Genomic DNA, 23,526 nt, shown 5'->3' with positions numbered 1-23,526 from the left:
AAAGGATTTTACGTGTGTGCAGCATCTTATTTTTACCCCAGGGAAACAGGAAATGGTTGTAGACAGCAAAGGAGTTCCTGGATAAGAGAAGCAAGGATATGTATTTATTTGATATTTATTTAAATGTGGCAATAAATGTGTCCCCTTGAGACATTACACTTTTCTTAAAATAAAACTATGTTCTTGTAGGAATGATTTTTACGTTTAGACAAACGGTAAAAAAATCTCCAAATATTTTGAAGAATGTTTTAATCATATTGCTTATTTTATGTTTTTTTTTTTTTTTTTGTTTTTACCCATTTTCTTCAGGGGGGTCAATAATTCCATAGTTGACTGTATAAGCTTTATAACATAGTGCACAGCTGTAAATATATGTTTGGAAAAGTGCAAACCGAAGCCATAATGGGATATACAAGGTCTACACTTTGTGCATTCAAATGATGCCCTGTTGGTTGTAACAGGCCTACTGTGTGGAAAAAAAATATTCCCCACACCGTTATACTACTATTTATACCATTAATTCTGACCTTAACATTTGTCAGACTAGGCAACATATTTTCAATCTTTAGTCACCTTGTTTTGGTAATATGTGCCCACCACAGACTTGTCTTCCTGCTCTTAATTGACAGGTGTGAAATCTGGCATTTGTCTTCTAATAATGTAGCTGAAGGCTGTGTATGTTATGTGTTCACAGGTACTCTTCTGTGCCACTGATGTAAAGAGCTGCTGTTTCAGCATGGGTGCCCTTTCTGCTAATTTGAATTAGTCTAGCCATTTCCCTCTGGCTTCTCTCATTAACTCACATAACTGCCACTCACTGGCTATTTGTTGTTTATTGCACCATTCTCTGTAAACTCTCGATATTTATAGTGTGTGAAAAGACCAGGAGGGCAACTGTTTCATTTATAAATAAAAATTCCTACTCAGATTATTCAAAAAAAATTAAAAAAAAAAAAAAGGTTGGTGGCCAAATACATTGTCAAGGTTCTGCATGTACAGAGCATAAAATAAAATATTTTTATCTTGCTCAATGCTTGTATGGACTGGGTGTTGGACAAGGTCATGGGGTCCAGCAGCTGTGGGGCATCTGTTAGTGAAGAAAGATTCACGGATCTTGACTTTGCTGACGATGCTGTGATCTTCGCAGAGTCAATGGAGGCTCTGATCGGGGCGCTCAAGGGACTGAGTGAGGAGTCTGAGTGTCTGGGCTTGCGAGTGTCCTGGATAAAAACCAAGATCCAGGCCTTTAATGACCTCTTGGGAACAGCCATCAGCAGTTTGTCTGTTTGCGGACCTTGTTGAGAGGTTTACTTACTTTGGCAGTGACATTCCTGTCTCTGGTGACTCTTCCTATGAAGTCAGTAGATGGATTGGGAGAGCATGGGGGTGTCATGAGGTCACTGGAAAGGGGTGTGTGGTGCTCCCGATATCTTTGCAAAAGGACGAAGGTCCAAGTCTTTAGAGTCCTGGTGCTTCCTGTCTTGCTATATGGTTGTGAGACATGGATGCTATCCAGTGACCTGAGACGAAGACTGGGCCCCTTTGGTACTGTGTCTCTCCGGAAAATCCTTGGGTACGTTGGTTTGACTTTGTGTCGAAAGAGCGGTTGCTGATGGAGTCTTGAATGAAGCACATTACCTGCATTGTGAGGGAGCATTAGTTACGGCACTACGGTCATGTGGCAAGTTTCCCTGAGGGTGATCCAGCTTGTAAGATCCTCATTGTTGGGGACCAGAGTGGCTGGACCAGGCCAAGAGGTCGCCCACTTAACCCCTGGCTGTGGCAGATAGAGGGTCATTTCCAGATGGTGGGACTGGACTGTGTGGAGTTGCCAACCAGAATCCCAAGTTGTTTCGTTGTGTAGTGGGTGCGGCAATGCACTGTACCAGTGCATGCTCCCCAACTTGACTTGACTTGAAACTGCAATAGTTAATCTCTTTTATTTCCAGTATGTCAGAATATTTTTAATGAAATTATGGGATATAAAAATCATCTTCCATTGCAGTATGAATAAGATCAAATTGTAAAATGTCTTTAAAGTTTCATTTGAGGGCTTTGTTCTGTTTTTCTACTGCCTTGCAACAAGGAGGCCAAGGTTCACATCCGGTGTACTCCATGTGGAGCAAAGTTTGCTTGTTCCCCCTGTGCCTAGGTGGGTTTTTTGTTGTATGTACTGTATGTGTGCGTGTTTTCCCTGCGATGGACTGGTACCCTGTCCAGGGGTTGTTCCTGCCTTGTGTCCAAGGCCTGCTGGGATAGACTCCAGCCTCCTCACAACCCTGCTCAGGATAAGCAGGTTTAAACATGGATGGATATATGTTTTGTTTTTTCTTTGTATTTCTATTGTATTTCCAGATTAATTCTGAAGTTAATGGGTACATCTTTTATGTTATTATCATTTGTTTCATTAAGTAGTATGGGATTGTAATGTTCTGATTTTCAAAAATACAATAAAAACTATTAAAGTAAAAAAAACAAAAATGCTTTTTCTTTGATGGACTTTTAATTTCTCTGGACCTACTGTCAATATGTAATGAGAAAAGTTCAGTGCAGTAAAGATAACATTAATGCTATTAAATAAGATTAATTTAAAGTTTACCTTAGTAACCTGTTAATATTTTTTTTCTTACTCGTTGGTAAGGTTGCTCTAGCAGCATTCCAGTAACGCTATCCCTGCTGTGTCATGTACAGTAAATGTCACCTGCATTTTCTGTCAAAAACTTGAACCCCTTTTATGTCAAAATATGGAAAATTAAAGGGAATGGCTAGAGATTTATCCAGTTCTTAACTGGAGTCAAGTAAATTAGAATTGTAAATTTTGAAAAATGCAAATGAAAAAAATATTTACTTATTCTTTCTTGAACGCAAAGCTGAAATTCACTAATCTGTTTTATTTTCTGTTCCTTACATATTTCTTTTTTTTCTAATCCAGGTGCGAAGGCCTCCCTCCAGCCAACATGAGAGTTTTCTTGAGTTGCAGCACACCTTCCTTCTGTAGCTGATGAACTTGTCTAAGTACCGGAAATGGCTGACAGCGTCAGAACCTTCCTGCGTGATGTTGCAACAGTCAGTCATCCTCTTGGCAATTTAAGAGAATTGGCAATGAGTATTGGGGGATTTTTTTTCCATTAAGTAAAGAGGCATTTTCAAAGTGAGGTATTTTTAGCGACTAGTTATTTTAGTTTATCATTAGAGCCCCAGCAAAGACTATTATAACGGCACACCATTTAATATTCAGTATTGTTATTAGAGGTAGACACATGTCTTAAAAGTATGAGTGAAAAAGACTGAGTTATGTTTGTCCTGTAATTGTTTTCTTTTTTAAGCCTTTTTATCTTCAAAATAGGATTTTGCTTATTTTTTTATTTCAGGGAATAAAGGACTCCATTTTAGGGATTGGCACAATCTACAGGTTAGATGCAAGGATCCAGCAGAAACGATCAGAGCAAAGACGTAGGAGGATCAGTGGCGCTTTGGCACAGAGAAGGGCACAGAGTGAGGAGCACAAACGGGAGACGTGAGTCAAACTAGTTTTTGGACTTTTAGATGACATCTGATGTGGCATTGACTGGCATTGTCTTTAATCTGGGTTAAGTGGGGAACTACATTTACAGTGGAGTGCACTTGTTCTTCATTTCCAAATGGTCGTTTGCTTGTGTCCACGGTGTAATCTTTCATAGCTTGCTTTGCCTTGTCTTTCTTTAACTTTGTAGAGAAAAGCTATATAAAGCTAAACCTGTTTCATATAAGAAGCTGGCAAGAATGTCTGCTGCCAACAAAAATGTGTACCTAGTTTTAATTCAAGGTGTTTCTTCTGCTGGCTGGAATTCACCTGCTAGTAACAATGAAATTATGACATCTTTTTAGACAGCAAAGTCTGCAAAGATGTCACTAATCTTGATTAGTAGTGTTGTTGTCAGATGAAATTCAGAAAGCTGATGTGGGATGACTGCAGAAAGTTCTCAGTTCAGCAGACCATCCCAGACAGTTTTCCAGCATGTTCTCCACTCTGATGTACATATATGGATGGGCAGTGAGGTCTGTTAGCTGAGAAACCTTGTGTGCCACTGAAACCCCAGCCAAAAAGGGCAATGGTCATTTTAACTTAACATTTCCTACAGAACTATCACATAACAAACCTCAGTACATAAAGCAGTGATTTTCAATAGATGCACGCATTCACAGCAGAATTGATAGACAGTTTCTTTTAGAGAATGTCAACTCCTCATATGAAATCCTGCTGCTTCTGTTACAGCCATTCTCAATTTCTGGACTTGGCCAGTTGAAAGCAAAGGCCAAAAGGTTAATTTCATCCCTGGATGAAGCGTCTCTTCGATTGAACACCTTTGAAATATCAAAATCAGTTTTGTTTCTGTTTAAACATGTATAAACATGGCTCCCAGATTAATATGCACAAGTATGATTACAGTGCTGCCCTCCACAATATTTTCCTCCATCTAGTTTGTGAATATTTATTTTTTCCAATTAGCATTATCACCAGTCAGGATAGGAGCAGTCCCTCCAGTGCACACCTTTGCATTGCTGCAGCAGAACTCCATCTTGCCCTCAAGTCTCTTGTTTCTACTTGCCACTGTCACTTCAGTTTGAATGGCAAGTTAAGTGAAATTACTAGCATAAAGCCTACGTAATAGATTGCAATTAATAATTATTAATAATAAAAATACTATAATAATAAGACAGCTGCCATTAAAAATACTGTACAATAATTATATAGTACAACCATACAAGGTTGACGCAGTGCCTTCTGGCTTTGTAATGTTGCTTGTATTTGGCTCTTGAGAAAAAATATATAGGAACCTAGGGACCCATGGCTTACAGTGGAAGAAGTTTGGGGATCGTGTTGAAATTTAGTTTGACTTAAAACATAGTATTAAATATCGCTGTTGAATGCTTAATGGTGCTGTGTCATTCTTATTGCCATGTAATTTTATAAAACTAACGTTAAGAAAAAAGTACTGAAGTAATAGTTATAAGAATATAAGCATTTGCGGCATGTGGATACATTTTACCTTTTTCTTCTTCACACAAATTAAATGCTCCTTTAATTCTTAAATGACAACACAGTCCTGAGAGCAGAAAGTTATTTCACTCCACAGTTGTCTGCCCGCAATATTTTAACGTTGACAAACTATAGTTATATATTTTACCTCTGGAAGTGAGAGGTGGAGTCGGGGTAAGGGCTCTGCCTCCAAGGAAACAGAAAACTCGCTTAGCTGCTAATAACACAAGCGAGGCCAGCACGTCAACAAAACTAAACCTTAGAAGAAAGATAAAGTCGCTTAGCCGCTAACATCGCCAAAACGGTATCGCTTTTACTTTTCCTCCCGTCGCTAATGCACAAGCGAGGCGAGCATGTCAGGCAAAACGAAACCTTCTAGGAGAGAGATGCCCAGAGTAGTTCCTTTCAATTACCTGACATCTCTACATTTCCATTTTTTTCTGATGATTTCAATAGTTTCTAGGACCCTGGGCTTTTTGCCAACACAGTTTGGGGTGGCAATTCATTACAGAGCCCACTCACATATGCACACACAGTCGCACACGCATACACACTTCACACACACACTCAAAGACAGTTTAGAATCAGCAGATACCCATAACTGAACATCTTTGGGAAGTTGGTAGGTCACCCAGATCACAGATACAGATAAAGAGAGAATGTGCAAACTCCAGAAAGATTCAAACCCAGGATGTTGAAGGCAGCATTTCCAACCACTTAATTATTGCCTGATCTTTAGTTATGAAGTGAAAAACAGACTTGAATAATCTCTGCTAAAACCAGGTAACTGCAGCCCCTACCAAAAATAAATATTGAAGAAAATTCAATTTTTAAAGTAAAGTCTTTGTAAGATTATAAAGAAGAATCTGGGCAGAGGTACAAGACTTTTAAAATTCCCAAAACACAGTAAAGGCTAACACAACATATAGAAAATATTCTGTGCATGTAAATCATTGTAGAATGTTGTGCCCTGTAGATCTGTGTATGTAGAAATGAAGACCATTTGATAGAAAGAAAGAAAGAAAGAAAGAAAGATAGATAGATAGTCAGCACTTTATTAATCCCAAGGGGAAATTCACATACTCCAGCAGCAGCATACTGATAAAAAACAATAAAAAAAACAATATTAAATTAAAGAGTGATAAAAATGCAGGTATAACAGACAATAACTTTGTATAATGTTAACGTTTCCCCCAGGTGTAATTGAAGAGTCGCATAGTGTGGGGGAGGAATGATCTCCTCAGTCTGTCAGTGGAGCAGGACAGTGACAGCAGTCTGTCATCGAAGCTGCTTCTCTGCCTGGAGATGATCCTGTTCAGTGGATGCAGTGGATTCTCCATGATTGACTGGAGCCTGCTCAGTGCCCGTCGCTCTGCCATGGATGTCAAACTGTTCAGCTCCGTGCCTACAATATAGTCTGCCTTCCTTACCAGTTTGTCCAGGTGTGAGGCGTCCTTCTTCTTGATGCTGCCTCCCCAGCACACCACCGTGTAGAAGAGGGCACTCGCCACAACCGTCTGATAGAACATCCGCAGCATCTTATTGCAGATGTTGAAGGATACCAGTCTTCTAAGGAAGTATAGTCGGCTCTGTCCTCTCTTACACAGAACATCAGTACTGGCAGTCCAGTCCAATTTATCATCTAGGTATTTATAGGTCTGCACCCTCTGCACACAGTCACCTCTGATAATCACGGGGTCCATGAGGGGCCTGGGTCTCCTAAAATCCACCACTGACTCCTTTGTTTTGCTGGTGTTCAGGTGTAAGTGGCACTATTTAACAAAGTCTTTGATTAGGTTCCTATACTCCTCCTCCTGCCCACTCATGATGCAGCCCACCATAGCAGTGTCGTCAGCGAACTTTTGCACGTGGCAGGACTCCGAGTTGTATTGGAAGTCCGATGTATATAAGCTGAACAGGACCGGAGAAAGTAAAATCCCCTGCAGTGCTCCTGTGTTGCTGACCACAATGTCAGACCTGCAGTTCCCAGGATGCACATACTGAGGTCTGTCTGTAAGATAGTCCACGATCCATGCCACCAGGTATGAGTCTACTCCCATCTCTGTCAGCTTGTCCCTAAGGAGCAGAGGTTGGATAGTGTTGAAGGCGCTAGAGAAGTCCAGAAACATAATTCTTACAGGACCACTGCCTCTGTCCAAGTGGGAGAGGGATCAGTGTAGCATACAGATGATGGCATCTTCAGCTCCCACCTTCTCCTGCTATGCGAACTGCAGAGGGTCGAGGGCATGGAGGACCTGTGGCCTCAGGTGGTGAAGCAGCAGCTGCTCCATGGTCTTCATCACATGTGATGTCAGAGCGACATTAGTCAGGGAAACTGCAAAGAAGCCCAGAGAAGCTGTAAGGAGTAAAGTGTTTCAGATCTGAAATGGGAGAAAGTACCTGTATGGTAACATCTAACCAATTGCTAAACATATTGGGTTTAAATATGAAAACCATTCCTCTTCAAGTCTTGAATATTGTTTGCCAACAGGCATGTGGGAGAACTTGAGACAAAGTGGAAAAAAAATTCTATTTTTGCAAAGAGAACAAATTTACACTTACAGGCAACAAGGATAACACCATACATCACTTTCATAGCACTATCTATACTGTGGAATATGGTATAAGTAGAATGCCTTTTTGTACTGTGGCCAGAAAGCCTTGCAAAGAAAAAATCCAAAATTATTTCAGCAAAATACAGAGAAATCTTAGAAGAAAACCCGATGCATTCATTAAGAGACTTGGAACCTCAAAAGTAATAATCCAGCAATGCACTGATTCTAAATATACACCCAGAGCTACACTGTAATGGTTTAAAATAACGAGTGAAAGTCAAATCCCAATCTTATTCCATTTGAGGATATGAAGCTGCAAATTGCTGTTTATAAGACGGCTATAGATCACATGAGAGAGTTTGAGAAATTTTGCAATGAAGAATTGCCAGCTTTGCAATATCCAGATGGACAAAATGATGTTATTTATAGCTACTGCATGTTAGCAGCAATATTAAAATACTGTATGTTCATTGCATATAAATCATTCTCAATAAATGAAGTTAAATTTTACATTTTTATTGTAAATTTCAATTAATCATTTAGTGCTGTTGCTAGCTATTTAATATGAATGTTGTGATAATATACAGAAAGGAAAAAATATAACTCTTTTTATTGGTATTTATTTAAATAGCATATTTGTGTTGTTTTGTGCTTTAGTAAATCACATGTGAAAATACTGAAGGTGAAGGAGAAGCACCAGAGCACTAACCTTGTTTAGTAAATTTTACATTTGGAGTTGATGTTACGTAGTGCATTGTTAATTTGACCACTGCTGATTAATGACAACTTTTCTTCTACATCTGTAAATACATCTGATTACTTCTTAGCTGCTGTTTTTGGGTACTTGGGAATGCTGTATTTGTCTTTATTTTGGAATGGGCCTTTTTTGCAGATTAGGCATACAGTAGTGCTTTTTTGGCTTCATAACCTCTCAGATGAATGTCTAGGATCTTACCTAAGGGGAAAGATTAAACAAGTCTGCAAAGAGAAGTAATTCCATTTCTTTTTCGTGAAATAGCTAAAATAGTTTTTTTCATAGCTCTAACTTAGTTTTGTTTAATTGTTATATCCATGTATTCATTACATTTTTATATGTTCATTAATTTATTTCATGTTTAGTAAAACTAAGACATTTTTGGGTTTTTTTCCAGTGAACCCCGTCTGGCCAGTAGAATCCTGCAGTGTTGTGCCTGGAATGGCGGCGTGTTCTGGGTAATGTATTTGTGGGAGAATGTCAGATTAAGTAGAGAGAATGCGCAAGGCATTAAAATCCATGCGTTATTTAATGAAGCATGAAATCACATACAAAGAAATTTATAAGACCCAGGCAGATCTGTTACTGGAAAAGATGCATCTCAGGAGTGTTTTTTTTATTTTTCTGTTATTATTAAAAAAAGAATTAAATGTTAAATATATAAAGAGCTATAGTGAGATTTATAAAATGTACTTCTACACATGAAAATTACAGTAAACTTATTTGAAATCGTAATGTGTTTACTCATAATATTCTATTAGGCAGTTATTTTGAACCTTCCAAATGCTGTAATTCTTTTTTTTTTATATGATTTTACATTAAAAGTACCTCAGTTGAATGTTACATAACTGTAATGGTTATAGTACAGTAAATGCAGTTATGTAGTTTACTAACATACATTTCAGACAGTAAAAGAATAAACACAAATTCATTAGGTTTGGCATAGTTAGCTATTCCAGTGTTACTGCACATTTAGAATAAATTTCTCAGGCACATGTATGCATCTACATACATACACCATATAAAAAACACAATTTCTACTATAAATAATAAGTTTACTAATTTGTATTTCCCCAGGGTAATTTCCTAGCCATTATTCACATTAACAGATTCCAGTGTTACTGTACATTTAGAACAAATTTCTCAGACACAAGTATGCATCTACATACATATACCAAGTAAAAAACACATTTCTACTATAAATAATAAGTTTCCTAATTTCCTAGCCATTATTCACATTAACAGTTAAAGTAGTATTCATCCAATATAGTAGGTTTGGAACTGTGATAGTTTAATTGAAATAAAATAAAATAAATAAAACACTAAACATGAAATTGATGTCAGCCAGTGTATTCAAGTAAGGCCAAATAAACCTAACAAACTGTATAGTTTACTCTTATAGTCAGTCACCTGTTTGTAACACAGAAAATCGGACTTTAATGAGTAACATATTCCTGCAGTTTTTGTGTATGCTGTATTGGCTGCTGTTTAGATATCCTTCTGATTGATGAGAATAAATATAGAGGGTATAAGTACACCGAAAGAAATTACCAACATAAATGTAGAATTTCTTAGAATATTTACATTTGCATTTATTAAGAAGATGTTTGAAGGAGATATGCATGAAAAAAAGAAATATTTTACTATTACTAAGTATAAATCAAGCTAAGCATTTCTGTTCGATATAGTGAAGATCATAATGAGTATCTTACCAAAGTACCTCAAATGCACTGTATTTTTTACTGATGTCCAAAAGTCTTACTTAATAAGAGTATTGATGGGTTCGGTGACTTGCTTGGTACACCTGGAGAGAGAGAGAGAGAGATTAGAAATTGCAGCTTTGTGATTTTAATAATCATCACTTCTAGACCACACAGGTATACGCAACACACTCTAAGCAAATGATCTCGGTTAACACTTTTCCTTTTTAAATGCAGACACCTTTTTGGCATTTAGAATAAGTGTTATTTTATCAAATTTCTTTATTTGCTTGTATTCCTAGGGCAATAATGCTGGTGGTTCTTTTTGATGGCAGCAATGAGAGATACTGTTCTCTGTGTAAACTTACCTTTGAGATGAGAAGCTAGAGCTAGCCAGGGAAGCCAATGCTGTAGATGCATTTAGCTTCAGTACAGTCAGGGAAGGGTTGTGGGTTGGTCCTTAATTGTTTCAGTAGTAGAGTCTCATTTTTGTTCTTGGTTCATATTTCAGTAGAGCTACTCAATCTCAGATTGCATGCTGTTTTTTTGGTTACTGGAAATTACCCTCTCAGTTAAAAAAAAAAACGCAGGGCGTGCACACACAAACACCCCCACACACCAAGCACACACTAGGGACAATTTAGAATCGCCAATCCACCTAACCTGCATGTCTTTGGACTGTGGGAGGAAACCCACGCAAACATGGGGAGAACGTGCAAACTAAAATAAAGCAGTTAAATTATAACATTTGTCAGAAATGTCCTCAAGTTAATAACCACTAATTTAAGTTTTTGCACACAAATTCATTGCTATACAATATTTTATGATTCAAAGTGACATTTTTCCCATTTTATTTAAAGATTAGGAAATTATCATATAAAATTATTCAAAGACCTGTTTCCCCTGTTACTTTTTCTCTTCCTGTTTTTAAATTGTTGTACATCATAAAGAAAAGTTGGTGAATATATTGATACATTTTTCTATATGTTGTGAAAGCCATGGAGAAGTATTTTAAAATGTAAATATTCTTTTTTTTCCAGCTAAGTCTGTATCTCTTCTACCGAGTATTTATTCCCCTTCTCCAAACCATCACAGCAAGAATAATTGGTAAGAAAGACACAAAAATCTATTACAAAATAAAAAGTAACTCTGTTAAATTGTGGCACGCCTGTGGTCCTCTTTAAATAATTCCAAACAGTCAAATCAGAATAGAAAGGCCCAGTCACTGTTTGTGGTGGTTTTAGTTGCTCTTATGTCTGTGTCGGTTTTCTCCAGATTCTCTGGTTTTCCAAGCAAACAGATTAGTGATTGGCAGTTAAAAACAGTTCCACTGTGATGAACTGGATAACACCTTCCTTGCAACTGATGTTACCAGAATAGGTCCTAGGCAACTCTGTGTTAGAATAAGGGATAGATAAAAATAAAAGAAGAAAACATGAAATATGACTGAGAAAGTGTAAGATTTTGTGTAAATATTCCTGTTGTTGTCAAGATTTAATAAAAATGTTTATTTTTCTTTTAAGGGGATCCTTCTCTCCATGGTGATGTATGGTCCTGGTTAGAGTTCATCTTGACTTCAGTTTTCAGTGCCCTCTGGGTGTTGCCCCTTTTTGTTCTTAGCAAAATTGTTAATGCCATATGGTTTCAGGTTTGTGCAACCATTAGTATATTTGTTCATTTAATTTGCAATATATTCTTAGTGTGTCTAAAATATTTTTGGAACATATTTCTTTCCCATTTTGTTCTTCAGGACATTGCAGATCTTGCTTTTGAAGTGTCAGGACGAAAGATTCAGCCTTTTCCAAGTGTTAGTAAAATCATAGCAGACATGCTTTTCAACCTGTTGCTTCAGGCCCTCTTCCTCATTCAGGTATTACCCCTGGCATCCCTTGTTTAATTGCTTTTACCTACAAACAGTGTTGAAGTTTTTCTAACATGAATATCTTTTATTATTCTTATTATTCTTAAAAGGGAATGATAGTCTGTCTCTTCCCTATTGATGTCATTGGTCAGCTGATCAGCCTTCTTCATATGTCTCTACTTTATTCACTCTACTGCTTTGAGTACCGTTGGTTTAATCACGGTAAGGACCTTGCATCAACATTGTTCTTTTGGTGTGTGTGTGATGTTTTTTTTTTTGCCAAATAAGAGATGCTTTGTTATGAGAATCAGGCTATCACACTATATAATTTAAGATTACTTTGTAGTGGGCCACTGCTTCAAAGTTCCAAATATTTGGAATCATACCCCACCTTAGTCAATGTCAATGTGGAGTTTGTCCGTGTTCTGTGTTCTATTGTTTGTTTTAATCTCATACCCTAAAGATGTAAGGGTCAGGTTAACTGTTGGTACTAAACACATTCGGTGTAAGTGATCATTGGTATGTTTATGGATTAACTGCTAGTTGAAATAAATGCTAAAGCAGTAAAAATTTCAAAGTGCTGTAGGATAATTAAATTAATAGCAAATTGTAGGTAAATAATAATAGTCTGTTGAGCTTGTCCATGCACTGGATGTTCAGCGCAGTACTCCTGCTAAACAAAATTAATCCATTTGTTTTTGAGTTTCTCCTCCCTCCTCTTATGATCTTAATAGCATGTCTTTTGACTGGACTTACTGCATATGTAACATATTTTATTATTGTGACAATTTATGTAATATTCCATGTGTTTCTTTTATGACTGGTATGTAGGCATTGAGATGCATCAGCGGCTCTCCAATATTGAACGAAACTGGCCCTATTACTTTGGCTTTGGGCTTCCAATGGCTCTACTAACTGCCTTGCCTTCTTCCTATATCATTAGGTATGAAAATGAGACATGCACATCTACTTAACAGTTTATTTTTTGGTTGTGTGCTGATGATATAATAGTTTCAATTCTTAATGGCTTCTTTTAGAGAAATATTTACATTGAAAGGATGTCATGTAGTTTATCAAGCTTATTTGGGGAGCTGACACCTGTTATTTACAGTGTCTCATCCAGAGGTGGATCTACTCTGAAACTCATAAACTTAATCTTCAGGGCCCCTAACCCTGAAGGGACTCCAGCTTAAAAATTATGGATGTCTACTATATTAGAAGGTTTTTTTTTAATAATATGAATAATATAGTGTAATTCAATACAAAATAATAGTTAAAATAAAAATGTAAAGGTTATTAAAGTATAAAAAAAAATGTGGTCATCTGTCATGGAATAGCCCTATCGAAGAAGATAATCATGGTTACCCAGACCCCGCTGCTGGTTGCAAAGGGGCCCTCATAACAGTTCAAGCTTCAGTGCCCCAAAAAATGTAGGTCCTCCACTGATCTCATCCCCATTTTTTGAAACTTAAAGGTATCATCCACTACTCCTTGACTTAGTATTTTTTTATTAATTAACTTTTGAAGAAAAAAATACTTACTGGGTTCTTCCTTTAACAAATTTTCCCTTAATTTCCCCGGGGTCCTTAACTAAAGCGGTATTTCAAATAATTCTGCTGTTTCAGGTTTATTGGTTAGCTGGAAAAATATTGTTTTCACAGTTCCCTTAGACCTTCAAAGAATGATTTTCACTTTAGTCTTGATTTCAACTTGTTTATTTGTGTTTTTGTATATAATGAGTAGAACTGCACAATTTAAACCATTTGCAGTCCTCATGGATTAATAGGGACGCTGAAAATTATTCTGATTCATTTATATGTATAGCCTTTACAGTAGTGCACAATTTTATGTCCATTTCCTTGATAATTAAAATGGTATGTTAACATTAAACCCTAAGTCACTTTCATTGCTTGGTAATTAATAGTTTATCATTGTCCATTTATTGTTCATAATTATTGCTTCTTTTAACTGCATATAGCCATTTAAACAGCAGAATCTTAGACAATCTGAGTGATTATTCACCATTTCTGTTACCACATTTCTATAAACTTTTGATATTATAAAATGATTTTGTTTTTCGTTCTAGTGGTTGTCTGTTCTCGATCCTTTTTCCTCTCTTCATTATTAGTGCTAATGAGGCCAAAACTCCAGTGAAACTCTAGTAAGTATGAAAGTGAATACCCCTCCTTATTTTCTAATATTTATATCTCAACAAGGTGAGTTAAAATCATTTAATTTTATATGTTTACCAAAACTTTTTAACCCATTTGGGGTCTATGAATGAACCAGAACCTCTCCCAGTAGAAAATGAGATTATGCAAGATACACACACACACACAGTTATTTGACAGTGTTCTTTTGACTGACTGTTTAGCAATGTACCACCTATTGTTAGAAGTTGTCCCTAAATCTACTTCTGCATTAGATAGAAGGTTGGAGTCCAGTGCAGGATGGTAACGGTCTTCAGTTATCATGTTTGCCTTTTTAAGGCAGCAAGTGTTATACAGGATGAGCCAAAAAGAAGTATCACATTTCAAACATTTATTCTACCAAAATGCTACAAGATAAAAATATTTTTCATTATGACACAAGAAAGCGTATACAAAATAGATTTTTTTCACTGTGTTCTAAAAATGGTGTCTTCAAGGTGGTGGCCATCATTAGCGATACATTCTTCGAGACAATATCTGAATGCTCATATGACTTGTTCGGTCATTTCAAGGGGAATAGCGGCAATTTTGTGGCAAATAGTGTCCTTGACCTTTGACCTGAGATAGCCCCAGAAGAAGAAATCACCCGCAAATCAGGCCATCTGACATCGCCACTCAGGGTAATAGCTTCCCAGGACACATCTCCCGCAAAACTTGCATGGATCTCCACACCGTATGAGCTGTTGCTCCATCCTGTTGAAATCAGTCATCCACCACATCCATTTCTTTCAGTTGGGGCCTCAAAAACTTCTCTAGCATTTTAATGTAACATTCTGAAGTGACAATGACTGTTGCTCCCCCCCTCCTCAAAAAAGTAAGGGTCTACAATGCCAAATTATGCAACGGTGCACCAAGTTGTAATACACTCACTGTGCAGGGGTCTCTGATGAAGTTCACAAGGGTTGGTTTCAGCCCAGTAGTGAAAGTTTTTCTTATTTACGCAACCATTGAAATGAAAATATGCCTCGTCACTGCACATGACAAATGGCATCTCGATGAACAGTTTACACAATGTTCGTTCACAACTTTCTACGGCTCTGCTCCCCAAGTCTCTCTCAGTGAGTTCCTGCACTACCATCATTTTATATGGACAAAAATTAAGGTCTTCATGCAAAATCCTACTACAAAGTAATGGGCACATTTGGCCTTTCTATTGTCATATGTACCTCTGTCCTAGGAGACAAAGAGCAGCAACAATGATGCATACATCTCTGTTGTCATACATGCATAAAGATAATAATATAAGATAAGTAGCTTGGTAATCAGAAGTTGATTCAAATGTTATAGGTTCCAGAGAACACTGCAGAGATTTCAGCAGACTTAATTGGCATTTCAACACCCCTGAACCTATCCAAAAATGTATTAGGCTATAAAAGAATGAAGGCAGGTTTTTCTTCTAAAATATCAAGGGAGCCATCCTCTGTATACTCATACATTCAGATTATACTTGTTTTTCATTCATGTACAGTACACAAATACATATATACTCACTGAGCAAATTATTAGGAACACTATACTAATACTGGCTAAAGCTTCCTTTTGCTCTAAAAACGATCTCTGTTCTTTGTGCCATGGATTGCACAAGATGTTTTGAACAATCCTTTGAGATTACTGGTCCATGCTGACATGATTGCATCATGCAGTTCATCAGCTGCACTTTCATGCTACAAATCCCTCGTTCTGCCACATCCCAAATGTGTTCTTTTGAAATGGGTCCGTAACTAGTGTAGAACACTGAGCGCATTGTCATGTTCATGAAACCAGTTTGAAATTACTTTTGCTTCGGGACATGGTACATTATCATGCTGGAAGTAATTATTAGAAGATGGCCACAAAGAGATGCACATGTTCAGCAACAGTACTCAAATAGGTCGTGGCATTTCCTAGACCAGTACATCACTACCACTTGCAAGGACTATTGACACAAGGCAGGTTGGGTGCATGTTTTCATGCTGTTGGCTCCATACCATCTGTGTGCTTCAGCAGAAATCAAGACTCATCAGACCAGACTATTTTTTTCCAGTCTTCATCTGTCCAGTTATAATAAACATGTGCTCACTGCAACATTCTTGAGTAACAGGAGTGGAACCCAATGTAGATTTTTTTTTTTTTTTTTTGTAGCCCATCCACCTTAAGGTATGATGTGTTGGACATGCTAAGATGCTCTCCTGCTTACCAAAGTTGTATATAGTGGTCATGTGAGTTACTGTAGCCTGTCTGTCACCTCCAATCACTCTGGCCATTCTCCTCAGACAACTCTTTATCAACAAAATATTTCAAGTCCACAAAACTGCTGCTCTCTGGATGTTTTTGATTTTTGCCCCATTCTGAGTAAACTCTAGAGACTGTTGTACGTAAAACTTTCAGGAGATCAGCAGTTACAGGAATGTTCAAAACAGAATGTCTGCCACCATCAATTACATCACTGAGATCCAAGTTTTTCCCCATTCTGGTATTTAATGTGAATAACTAAAGCTCCTGACCTGTATCTGCATGATTTTATATATTGTACTTCTGTCGCATGATTGACTGATTAGGAAATTATATGAATAAGCAGCTGCACAGTTGTTGCTAATAATTTGCACAGTGAGTGTATAATATTAAGGATGCAGTATAGGTGAAAAGTACAGCAAGTTTTAATTTAATTTTATGATTTACATATTAAAAAGTTAATGTGGTAGATACCCTACCCATCTTTTTATGCAGTTTACTGTTTAACCAACTAAGAACTGCAGGGCGTTGAAGCCTCCTTCTAGACTGTTGGTAGAAGTAACCATTTCTGTATCGGTAGCCCATTCAGTTGGGTATTTAATATAAAGACAGCTGTTGAAGCAAGTGTAGAGTTTGGGTACCAACGTTTACCAATCAATACTTTCACAATTTGTATTAATATATGCAAATATAACTTCTTTCACATGCTGGCACGATTGGCTGATAAAGTAACTACATGGATAACCAAGTGTACAAATGTTTCTAATATTTGTATATATAAAAGATATTGAACTGATTCATTTTTGTTTTCAGTCTGTAAATTAATATCTTCAAAGTTTTACTGTGCTCGTTTCTCCAGGAAGCACTGCATGAAGGCTGTCCTTTATAATTTGCAGTTGGTGGTGATATTTAAATTCTTGAATCACAAAATCTCTTGACAGTGCCTTAATGGTTGCTAAATTGATCCTTTTACATACAGATTTCTAACTTCTTTATTTGTTTTTCTTGTCTTTTACTGTCCAGCCACTTTCCGTTACGCCTCTTCTCTCTGGTTGTGCTGATTAGCAACAAACTGTTCAACAAGACTGTACACCTTCAGTCGTCCCTGACCACCTCGGCCTCCACGGAGAGGCTGTCTTCTCCCCATTCATCTCCAGCTCGACATCGCCCCCTTGCTGCACAGTGAGCTCCACCATAGGACATTAAGGGAACAATACAGTTCAGGCTGCTCTCCACAACTTATGAGACAGTGCAAGACACTTGATTCCTCTTTAAGGGTGGTCAAATGCCAGATTCTGGCAGCCATTAACCACCTGAAGGTTGCACATGTCTGTTAGTGGACAGTACATAAAAAATGAATGCAAAAGAAAAATAAACTCTGTAGGTTTTATATGAAGATTTATTTAAGGTTGGGGGAGTGGCATATTTTGATTTTTTTCAGAAATTTGATGCTTCTATGTGATTTAACACTGAAAAAATATTGTTTTTATGTGAACAATGTTTTATAGACTTTGTGACTGCCTTGTGCCTGAGACTTGTAACTTTATTTTTGTATAGAAGCTGTGCCATTTGCCCATATTAAAAGAAACTCATTTCTTTTGACCATCAATATCCATCCCCCTTCCGCATGTCTTTCCAGGCCTACCTATGATTTGCTATTTTTGTTTGTTTGGATTCTGTTTTCTTGAGAGACAACTTTGGCTACAAGTTAATGATGTGGTCAGACCTTTGAAGGCATGTCTTACCTCAACAACAAAAAAAAAAACTACTTGTGACAAAAGGACCCAAACCAAGCTTTACACCTGAGTATAGGTATAAGCAAAACACAAGGTGTGATGCCAGAAGTGGAACTGCCAGGTTTTTTTAAAGTTTTTGAAAAAGGGACACACGCATAAGAAAAATGTGTCATTTAATCAGGATTACCATATCACTACAACATGCATCATACTATTTTGTTAAAAGGCGAAATTTGATTTGTTCTGGATTTGTGCTTTGCTATTTAGTTGTTTTTTTTTTTTTTGCCTTTTAGCTTCTGAACAGATCTGCAGTGCTAATTAAGAATCACTGATGAATTAATATTTCCCTTTTATTTTTACTCTTTTTCATTATTGTCTTGTACCTGTGCTCATTAGACTGCAATGCCATGATAAGGGCAGAAAGAAGGACTGGAAAAAATGAAGTCCTATGTCCAGACAGTGGTAATCTGATGTAGACAATAAGAGGTAGGAAAGAGACAAGCATCCTGTCGCTGTATGTGAGGGACAGCTTCCTAGTGTAGGCCTGAAATCTTCTGAAGATGTTGTGTATTAAACGTTGATAGTTGTGTGGAATGCTCCTACATACTGTATGTCTTTTGAATGGGATATCTAATATCTATGTTCCATGAGAAACGTAACGGCGGGCTTTTTTTTTTTTTTTGTTTTCTTTTCCAAATGTGGTTTGGACCTCTGCAATGCACTGACATATTGTAGTGAACTGAAAATGGCACACCTTTCAAAGAGCAGTGTTAACAAACCAGGAGGCCTGGTCACAATCAATCTGCTTCCTTTATCTGAAAATAAAATTGAGAGATTCAGCGGTATGAAGCTTTCACTTGACAGCTAATTCCTTGCTTCCAGATTTTCATATGGACACTTTTTGCTCATGCTTTGTCCTAGACTCTGATTATTTGTATTGAAGTCTTGATAAGTTGCGTTCATTTAATAAAAACAATCTGATAAGTATATATGCTATTAGTCCATGTTGTCATTTAATCAAAAAATGAATGCTGGTCAAGTTCAACACAATAATGACCCTATGTATAAACTCTCCTTTATTCCAGCTAAAGGAAGCATATTTCTTCTTGGTTGTGCATTTCAGATCAGGTAATTTCAGGTGGCCATTGGTTATGTAATAAATATATTTACAGATTGTGAAAAGTGCACACAAAAGCAGAATGACAGTGTGCTACTTGATAATTGTGACAATTTGTAAAAGTATTATGAATTTCTGTTAATAAATCCCATTGATACATTAAATCCAAGTGAAATTTTTATTTTGGTGGACAGTACACATTGTGGCATGAAAGAAAGACCAGAAATGCAGTTTTAGCTTGAACACCGGTCATCTTTGGTGGTGTTAAAAAAAAATGTGAGCTTATAGACATTATAGAAAAGACAGGAGACTATGTAATTAGCATTTTTCTCAAACAGAGTTTTTGCCTATTTTAATATGTGGGTGTACATGCAAGGGTTAGCAGTTAGGCAAAATGAAAAGTTTCAGAGACAATTTGTCCCCTACAAAATGCAGCAGGCAAGAGTTGTAAATGTGCGCCATTGTCCTGTGCCTGTACTTGTGCAAGAACCCTACACAAAAATTAATTGAATTGAAAGTTTTACTGTGCTGACTGGAGAGAAAAAAAAGAAACCACTCTTTAAATTGAGATGACTGGAGAATAGAAGAACCCAGCATGTCTAGACTTAAAAGTACATTTAATGACATTGTGTTGTGCCCAGAGGTCACAATGTCCTTAAATTAAGTTTATTTTATACATAAATGTCTATGCGTGGAAGTGTGTGTCTGTCTTTCTGTTGGTCTGGCCCAGAAATGCGAGGCTACAGCATGACACTCAAAGAAAGCAACTCTGACACCAAAGTGAAACCACTGAGAAAAAAGAAATTCCCTTAGCCGCTACTACACAAGCGAGGCGAGCACATCGGCAAAACGAAACCACCGAGTATAGAGAACCTCGCTTAGCCACTTATGCAAAACTGATGCGATTGATTAATTATAGTGCCAGAATCCATGGTTTCTAGTAGCCCGGGCTTTTTACAGCATGGACTTACACAGCTAGTTCTGTATAATAATCACACAATCTCAAACCAGCTTTAGAACAGGGTCCACTTCAACACACACACACAGACATACCCACTGTAACATTTGGGGCAGGCAACAGCTAGGTGCAGGATTCAAAATCAGGTTGCTAAATCTGCAAGGCAATAGCAGTGATCATGGTGCCACTCTCATTCAGTGTGTCTCCAGTTCTAATTTAGAAAGCTGAAAATGTAAATATGTATATATAAAGAATTAAAATGGGTATTAAAGCATATATTGTAATTCAAACCAAGTTACAAAAAATTTCACTAGAAGATTGCAAATGTCGTTGGTGCAGTCAAACGTTTTATTTAGATCTGATTGAAAACATGTTGCATGGCTTCAACATTTTGGTCATCAGAGATCTTAAGTATTAAAATGTGATTTTTTTAAGGCAATACACATTTTGACTAATACCATTTTTAATATAATATAAATTATACCTAAAACTTGATGAACAGAGAGTTTTGCATAAATACAAGAGATTGCCACAAAAGATATTAAGTTCAGGCACTGATCCCCCTCCAATTACATTTCTTCTAATAAATGTAATTCCACTTGAAAAGACCTTGTCTTACAGCTTAAATATTACTCTCATTAAACAATATACTTTTCATATCAAAGTCAAACTTGTATATGTATGCACCTCTGTGGAAATGCTGCAAAATTGTCATATATATGATGCAATAAAAAGCATGTACCTTTCTTCAAAGTTTTCCAATTATATTACTATGCAACTTTGAAACACAATGGATTTTATTGGGCTTTTTGGCAATGATAAACAGAAGAAGACATTTTAATGTCAAAGTGAAAACAGATCTCTGCAAAGTGCTCTAAATTATTTACAAATATACAATAGAAGATAACGGACCATATAAATGACCAACCCTTTAAAATGACAAACCCAAATCATCATTGGTGCAGTCAGTAGTTTTTAGAATACAAGTAATTAGTTTAATGGGTCTAATCCTCCCCACAGTCAATGGGCTTCAATTGATTGTAGTATAAATATTGAATCTGGAAGGTCCAACTTGTGATAAGTCAAGCCTAACCTACACAATGAAGATCAAAGAACACTCTAAACTATTCCATGAAAAGTTGATTGAAAAGCACAAGTCCAAGAGCGATGGTTACAAGAAAACATCTAAGTCATTGAATGTCCTTTGAAGTCCAGTTAAATCAATCACTAAGAAACGCAGAGTATGGTACAGGTATAAATCTAGAGCAAGCCATCCACAAATATTGAGTGATCATCTGAGAAGAAGACTGATCAGGGAGACAACCAAGAGCCCTATGAGAACTCTGAAGTAGTTACAAGCTGCAATGATAAAAGATTGGTGCAACTGTGCAGACAACAACTGTTGCCATCATACCTCACCTGTCACAGCTTTATGGGAGAGTGGCAAAGAGAAAAAATGCATATGATATCTCAGGTAGAGTTTGCCAGAAGGCACTGGGAGAGTCTTAAGTCAGCTGGAAGAAGGTTCTATGGTCTGATGAGACCAAAATTGGGCTTTTTGGCCATCTGACCAAATAGCATTACACCCCATCCCACCCCATCATCTTTATGTTTAGGGGAAAATGAATGCAGCAAAATACAGGGAAATTCTAGAGGAAATCCTGATGTGAAGGAGAAAAGATTTATTTTCCAGCAAGACAAAGACTCCAAACATTATGTCAAAACAGGACTGTCTTACAAATACAAAATGAACATCCAGGAATGGCCGGGTCAGAGTCCAGATCTCAACTGAGAGAATTTCTGGCTGGACTTGAGAAAGGCAGTTCACTCACGATCAACATGCCAGATGACAGAGCTTGAGCAGTTTTGCAGAGAAGAATAAGGAAAAATGGTGGTGTCCATATGTGCAAAGCTGATAAAGAGAGACCTGTGCACAAAGACTCAAGGTATTCATGGCTACCAAATGTCTTCTATTTAATACTGATATGAGGGAGTGAATACTTATGTGATCATTTATTTTATGTTTTGTATTTGTAATAAATACAGATCACTTTGCAGAGATCTGCTTTTACTTGGACATTAAAGAGTCTTTATTTTGTTGATCAGTGGCAAAAAAGCCAAATTAAATCCACTGTGATTCAATGTTGTATAACAATAATAAAACATGACACTTTTAAAGTACAGTGAACTCATGGTCATGTTCAAGAAACCAGTTTGAGAGGATTTGAGCTTTTTGACATGGCATGTTAACCCTGCTGGAGGTCGCCATCAGAAAATGGGTACACTGCCGTCATAAAGGGATGGACATGATCAGCAACAATACTCAGGTAGGCTGTGGCATTTAAATAATGCTCAATGGGTACAAAGAGCCACAAAGTATGCCAAGAAAATATCACTCACATCATTACACCAACAACACCAGCCCTAACCATTGATACAAGGCACGATGGATCCATTCTTTCTTATTGTTAATACCAAAATCTGACCCTACCACCCAAATGTTTCTGTTATTAAGACCGTTTCAATTCCACTGTAAAAGTGCATTAACGTCACCTTTACTCTGAGATGTGTGAAGCGAATATGGCAGGGCTGTATTGACTAAAATTGAGCTATAGATCCAATATTTTCTAAATCCAATTATGATTACATCGGATGAGCCTAGAAATCTTATACATTTTTACATGTATGGATTAATGTTAGGCTGGACTTTTACTGCAACTGTTTAATTAAAAATACATAATTAAATGACATAACGTTTATGTTAAACATCAACATGAACAAAGGATAACTGTGAATCGTGTTCCTAGGAAGAAATAAAAATGCTAAACACGTTAATTATTAAAAGGCTTTTTACAAATACATTCGTAAAGGTAGCATACAGCAAATATTGTCCATATGATCTATGCATACGAAGCAAAATACATTAGAAATAATTACAGACATGAAATTCGTTGGTATATTTTGAAGTAAATACAGTATTGTTTAACTAATAATGAATGGCATGGTATTAAGAACAGTCTACACAAGATGCTAAGTTAAGATATAACAGATAAATGTTAACAGGCGGAAACTACCTGTAGTAATAATCGATGTAACAAAATCACTGTTAACGAAATTTTAAAAATATCGCTGATATTATCCTCCGGCCTATTGGGGTCAGCACGGAATAAACAAGAGTCTTATTTTTTCAATTAATAACTCAACATTGACGTCTATAGATGTCAAAATAAAATAATGATACGTTTTAGCAGTCCTTCTCGAACTCGTCCATCGTCTTGTAACGGAATAACATTTATTTTTTAAACTCTCATTAAATTTACAATACAAACCGCAGTAAACAGCACGAAGGTTTCATTAATTTTCCTGAAAATCAGCCTCCAACCTGTAGGGGTCCTCATGACACG

At 36.9% G+C, this 23,526-nt stretch overlaps 1 protein-coding gene and 1 long non-coding RNA gene across 3 annotated transcripts in view; one reads left to right on the top strand and one right to left on the bottom strand.

Moving 5' to 3' along the window:
* The window catches only part of ei24 (EI24 autophagy associated transmembrane protein), a 26,837-nt gene extending 7,509 nt beyond the window's left edge, over nt 1–19,328 (top strand). The window contains exons 2-11 of the mRNA XM_039764090.1: nt 2,933–3,066; nt 3,372–3,517; nt 8,727–8,787; nt 11,070–11,136; nt 11,553–11,677; nt 11,780–11,899; nt 12,001–12,112; nt 12,722–12,833; nt 13,977–14,051; nt 17,335–19,328. Coding sequence (XP_039620024.1) covers nt 3,025–3,066; nt 3,372–3,517; nt 8,727–8,787; nt 11,070–11,136; nt 11,553–11,677; nt 11,780–11,899; nt 12,001–12,112; nt 12,722–12,833; nt 13,977–14,051; nt 17,335–17,497 — 1,023 coding nt within the window. The 5' untranslated portion in view covers nt 2,933–3,024 and the 3' untranslated portion in view covers nt 17,498–19,328. The remainder of the gene's footprint in view (nt 1–2,932; nt 3,067–3,371; nt 3,518–8,726; nt 8,788–11,069; nt 11,137–11,552; nt 11,678–11,779; nt 11,900–12,000; nt 12,113–12,721; nt 12,834–13,976; nt 14,052–17,334) is intronic.
* On the bottom strand, nt 7,274–23,526 carry LOC120535912. 2 transcript variants are annotated; one of them, XR_005634988.1, is made up of 3 exons: nt 23,452–23,526; nt 10,042–10,133; nt 7,274–7,376 (listed from the first exon to the last, which is right to left on the bottom strand). It is a non-coding gene; the product is annotated as an uncharacterized LOC120535912 (long non-coding RNA). The 2 variants fall into 2 exon arrangements; XR_005634989.1 differs by having other exon boundaries at nt 23,197–23,520.

The sequence above is a fragment of the Polypterus senegalus genome, chromosome 9 (assembly GCF_016835505.1).
Source record: "Polypterus senegalus isolate Bchr_013 chromosome 9, ASM1683550v1, whole genome shotgun sequence".
NCBI lineage: Eukaryota > Metazoa > Chordata > Cladistia > Polypteriformes > Polypteridae > Polypterus > Polypterus senegalus.
Note: the sequence above shows the minus strand (reverse complement) of the source record. Positions and strands in the feature narration are given on the sequence as shown.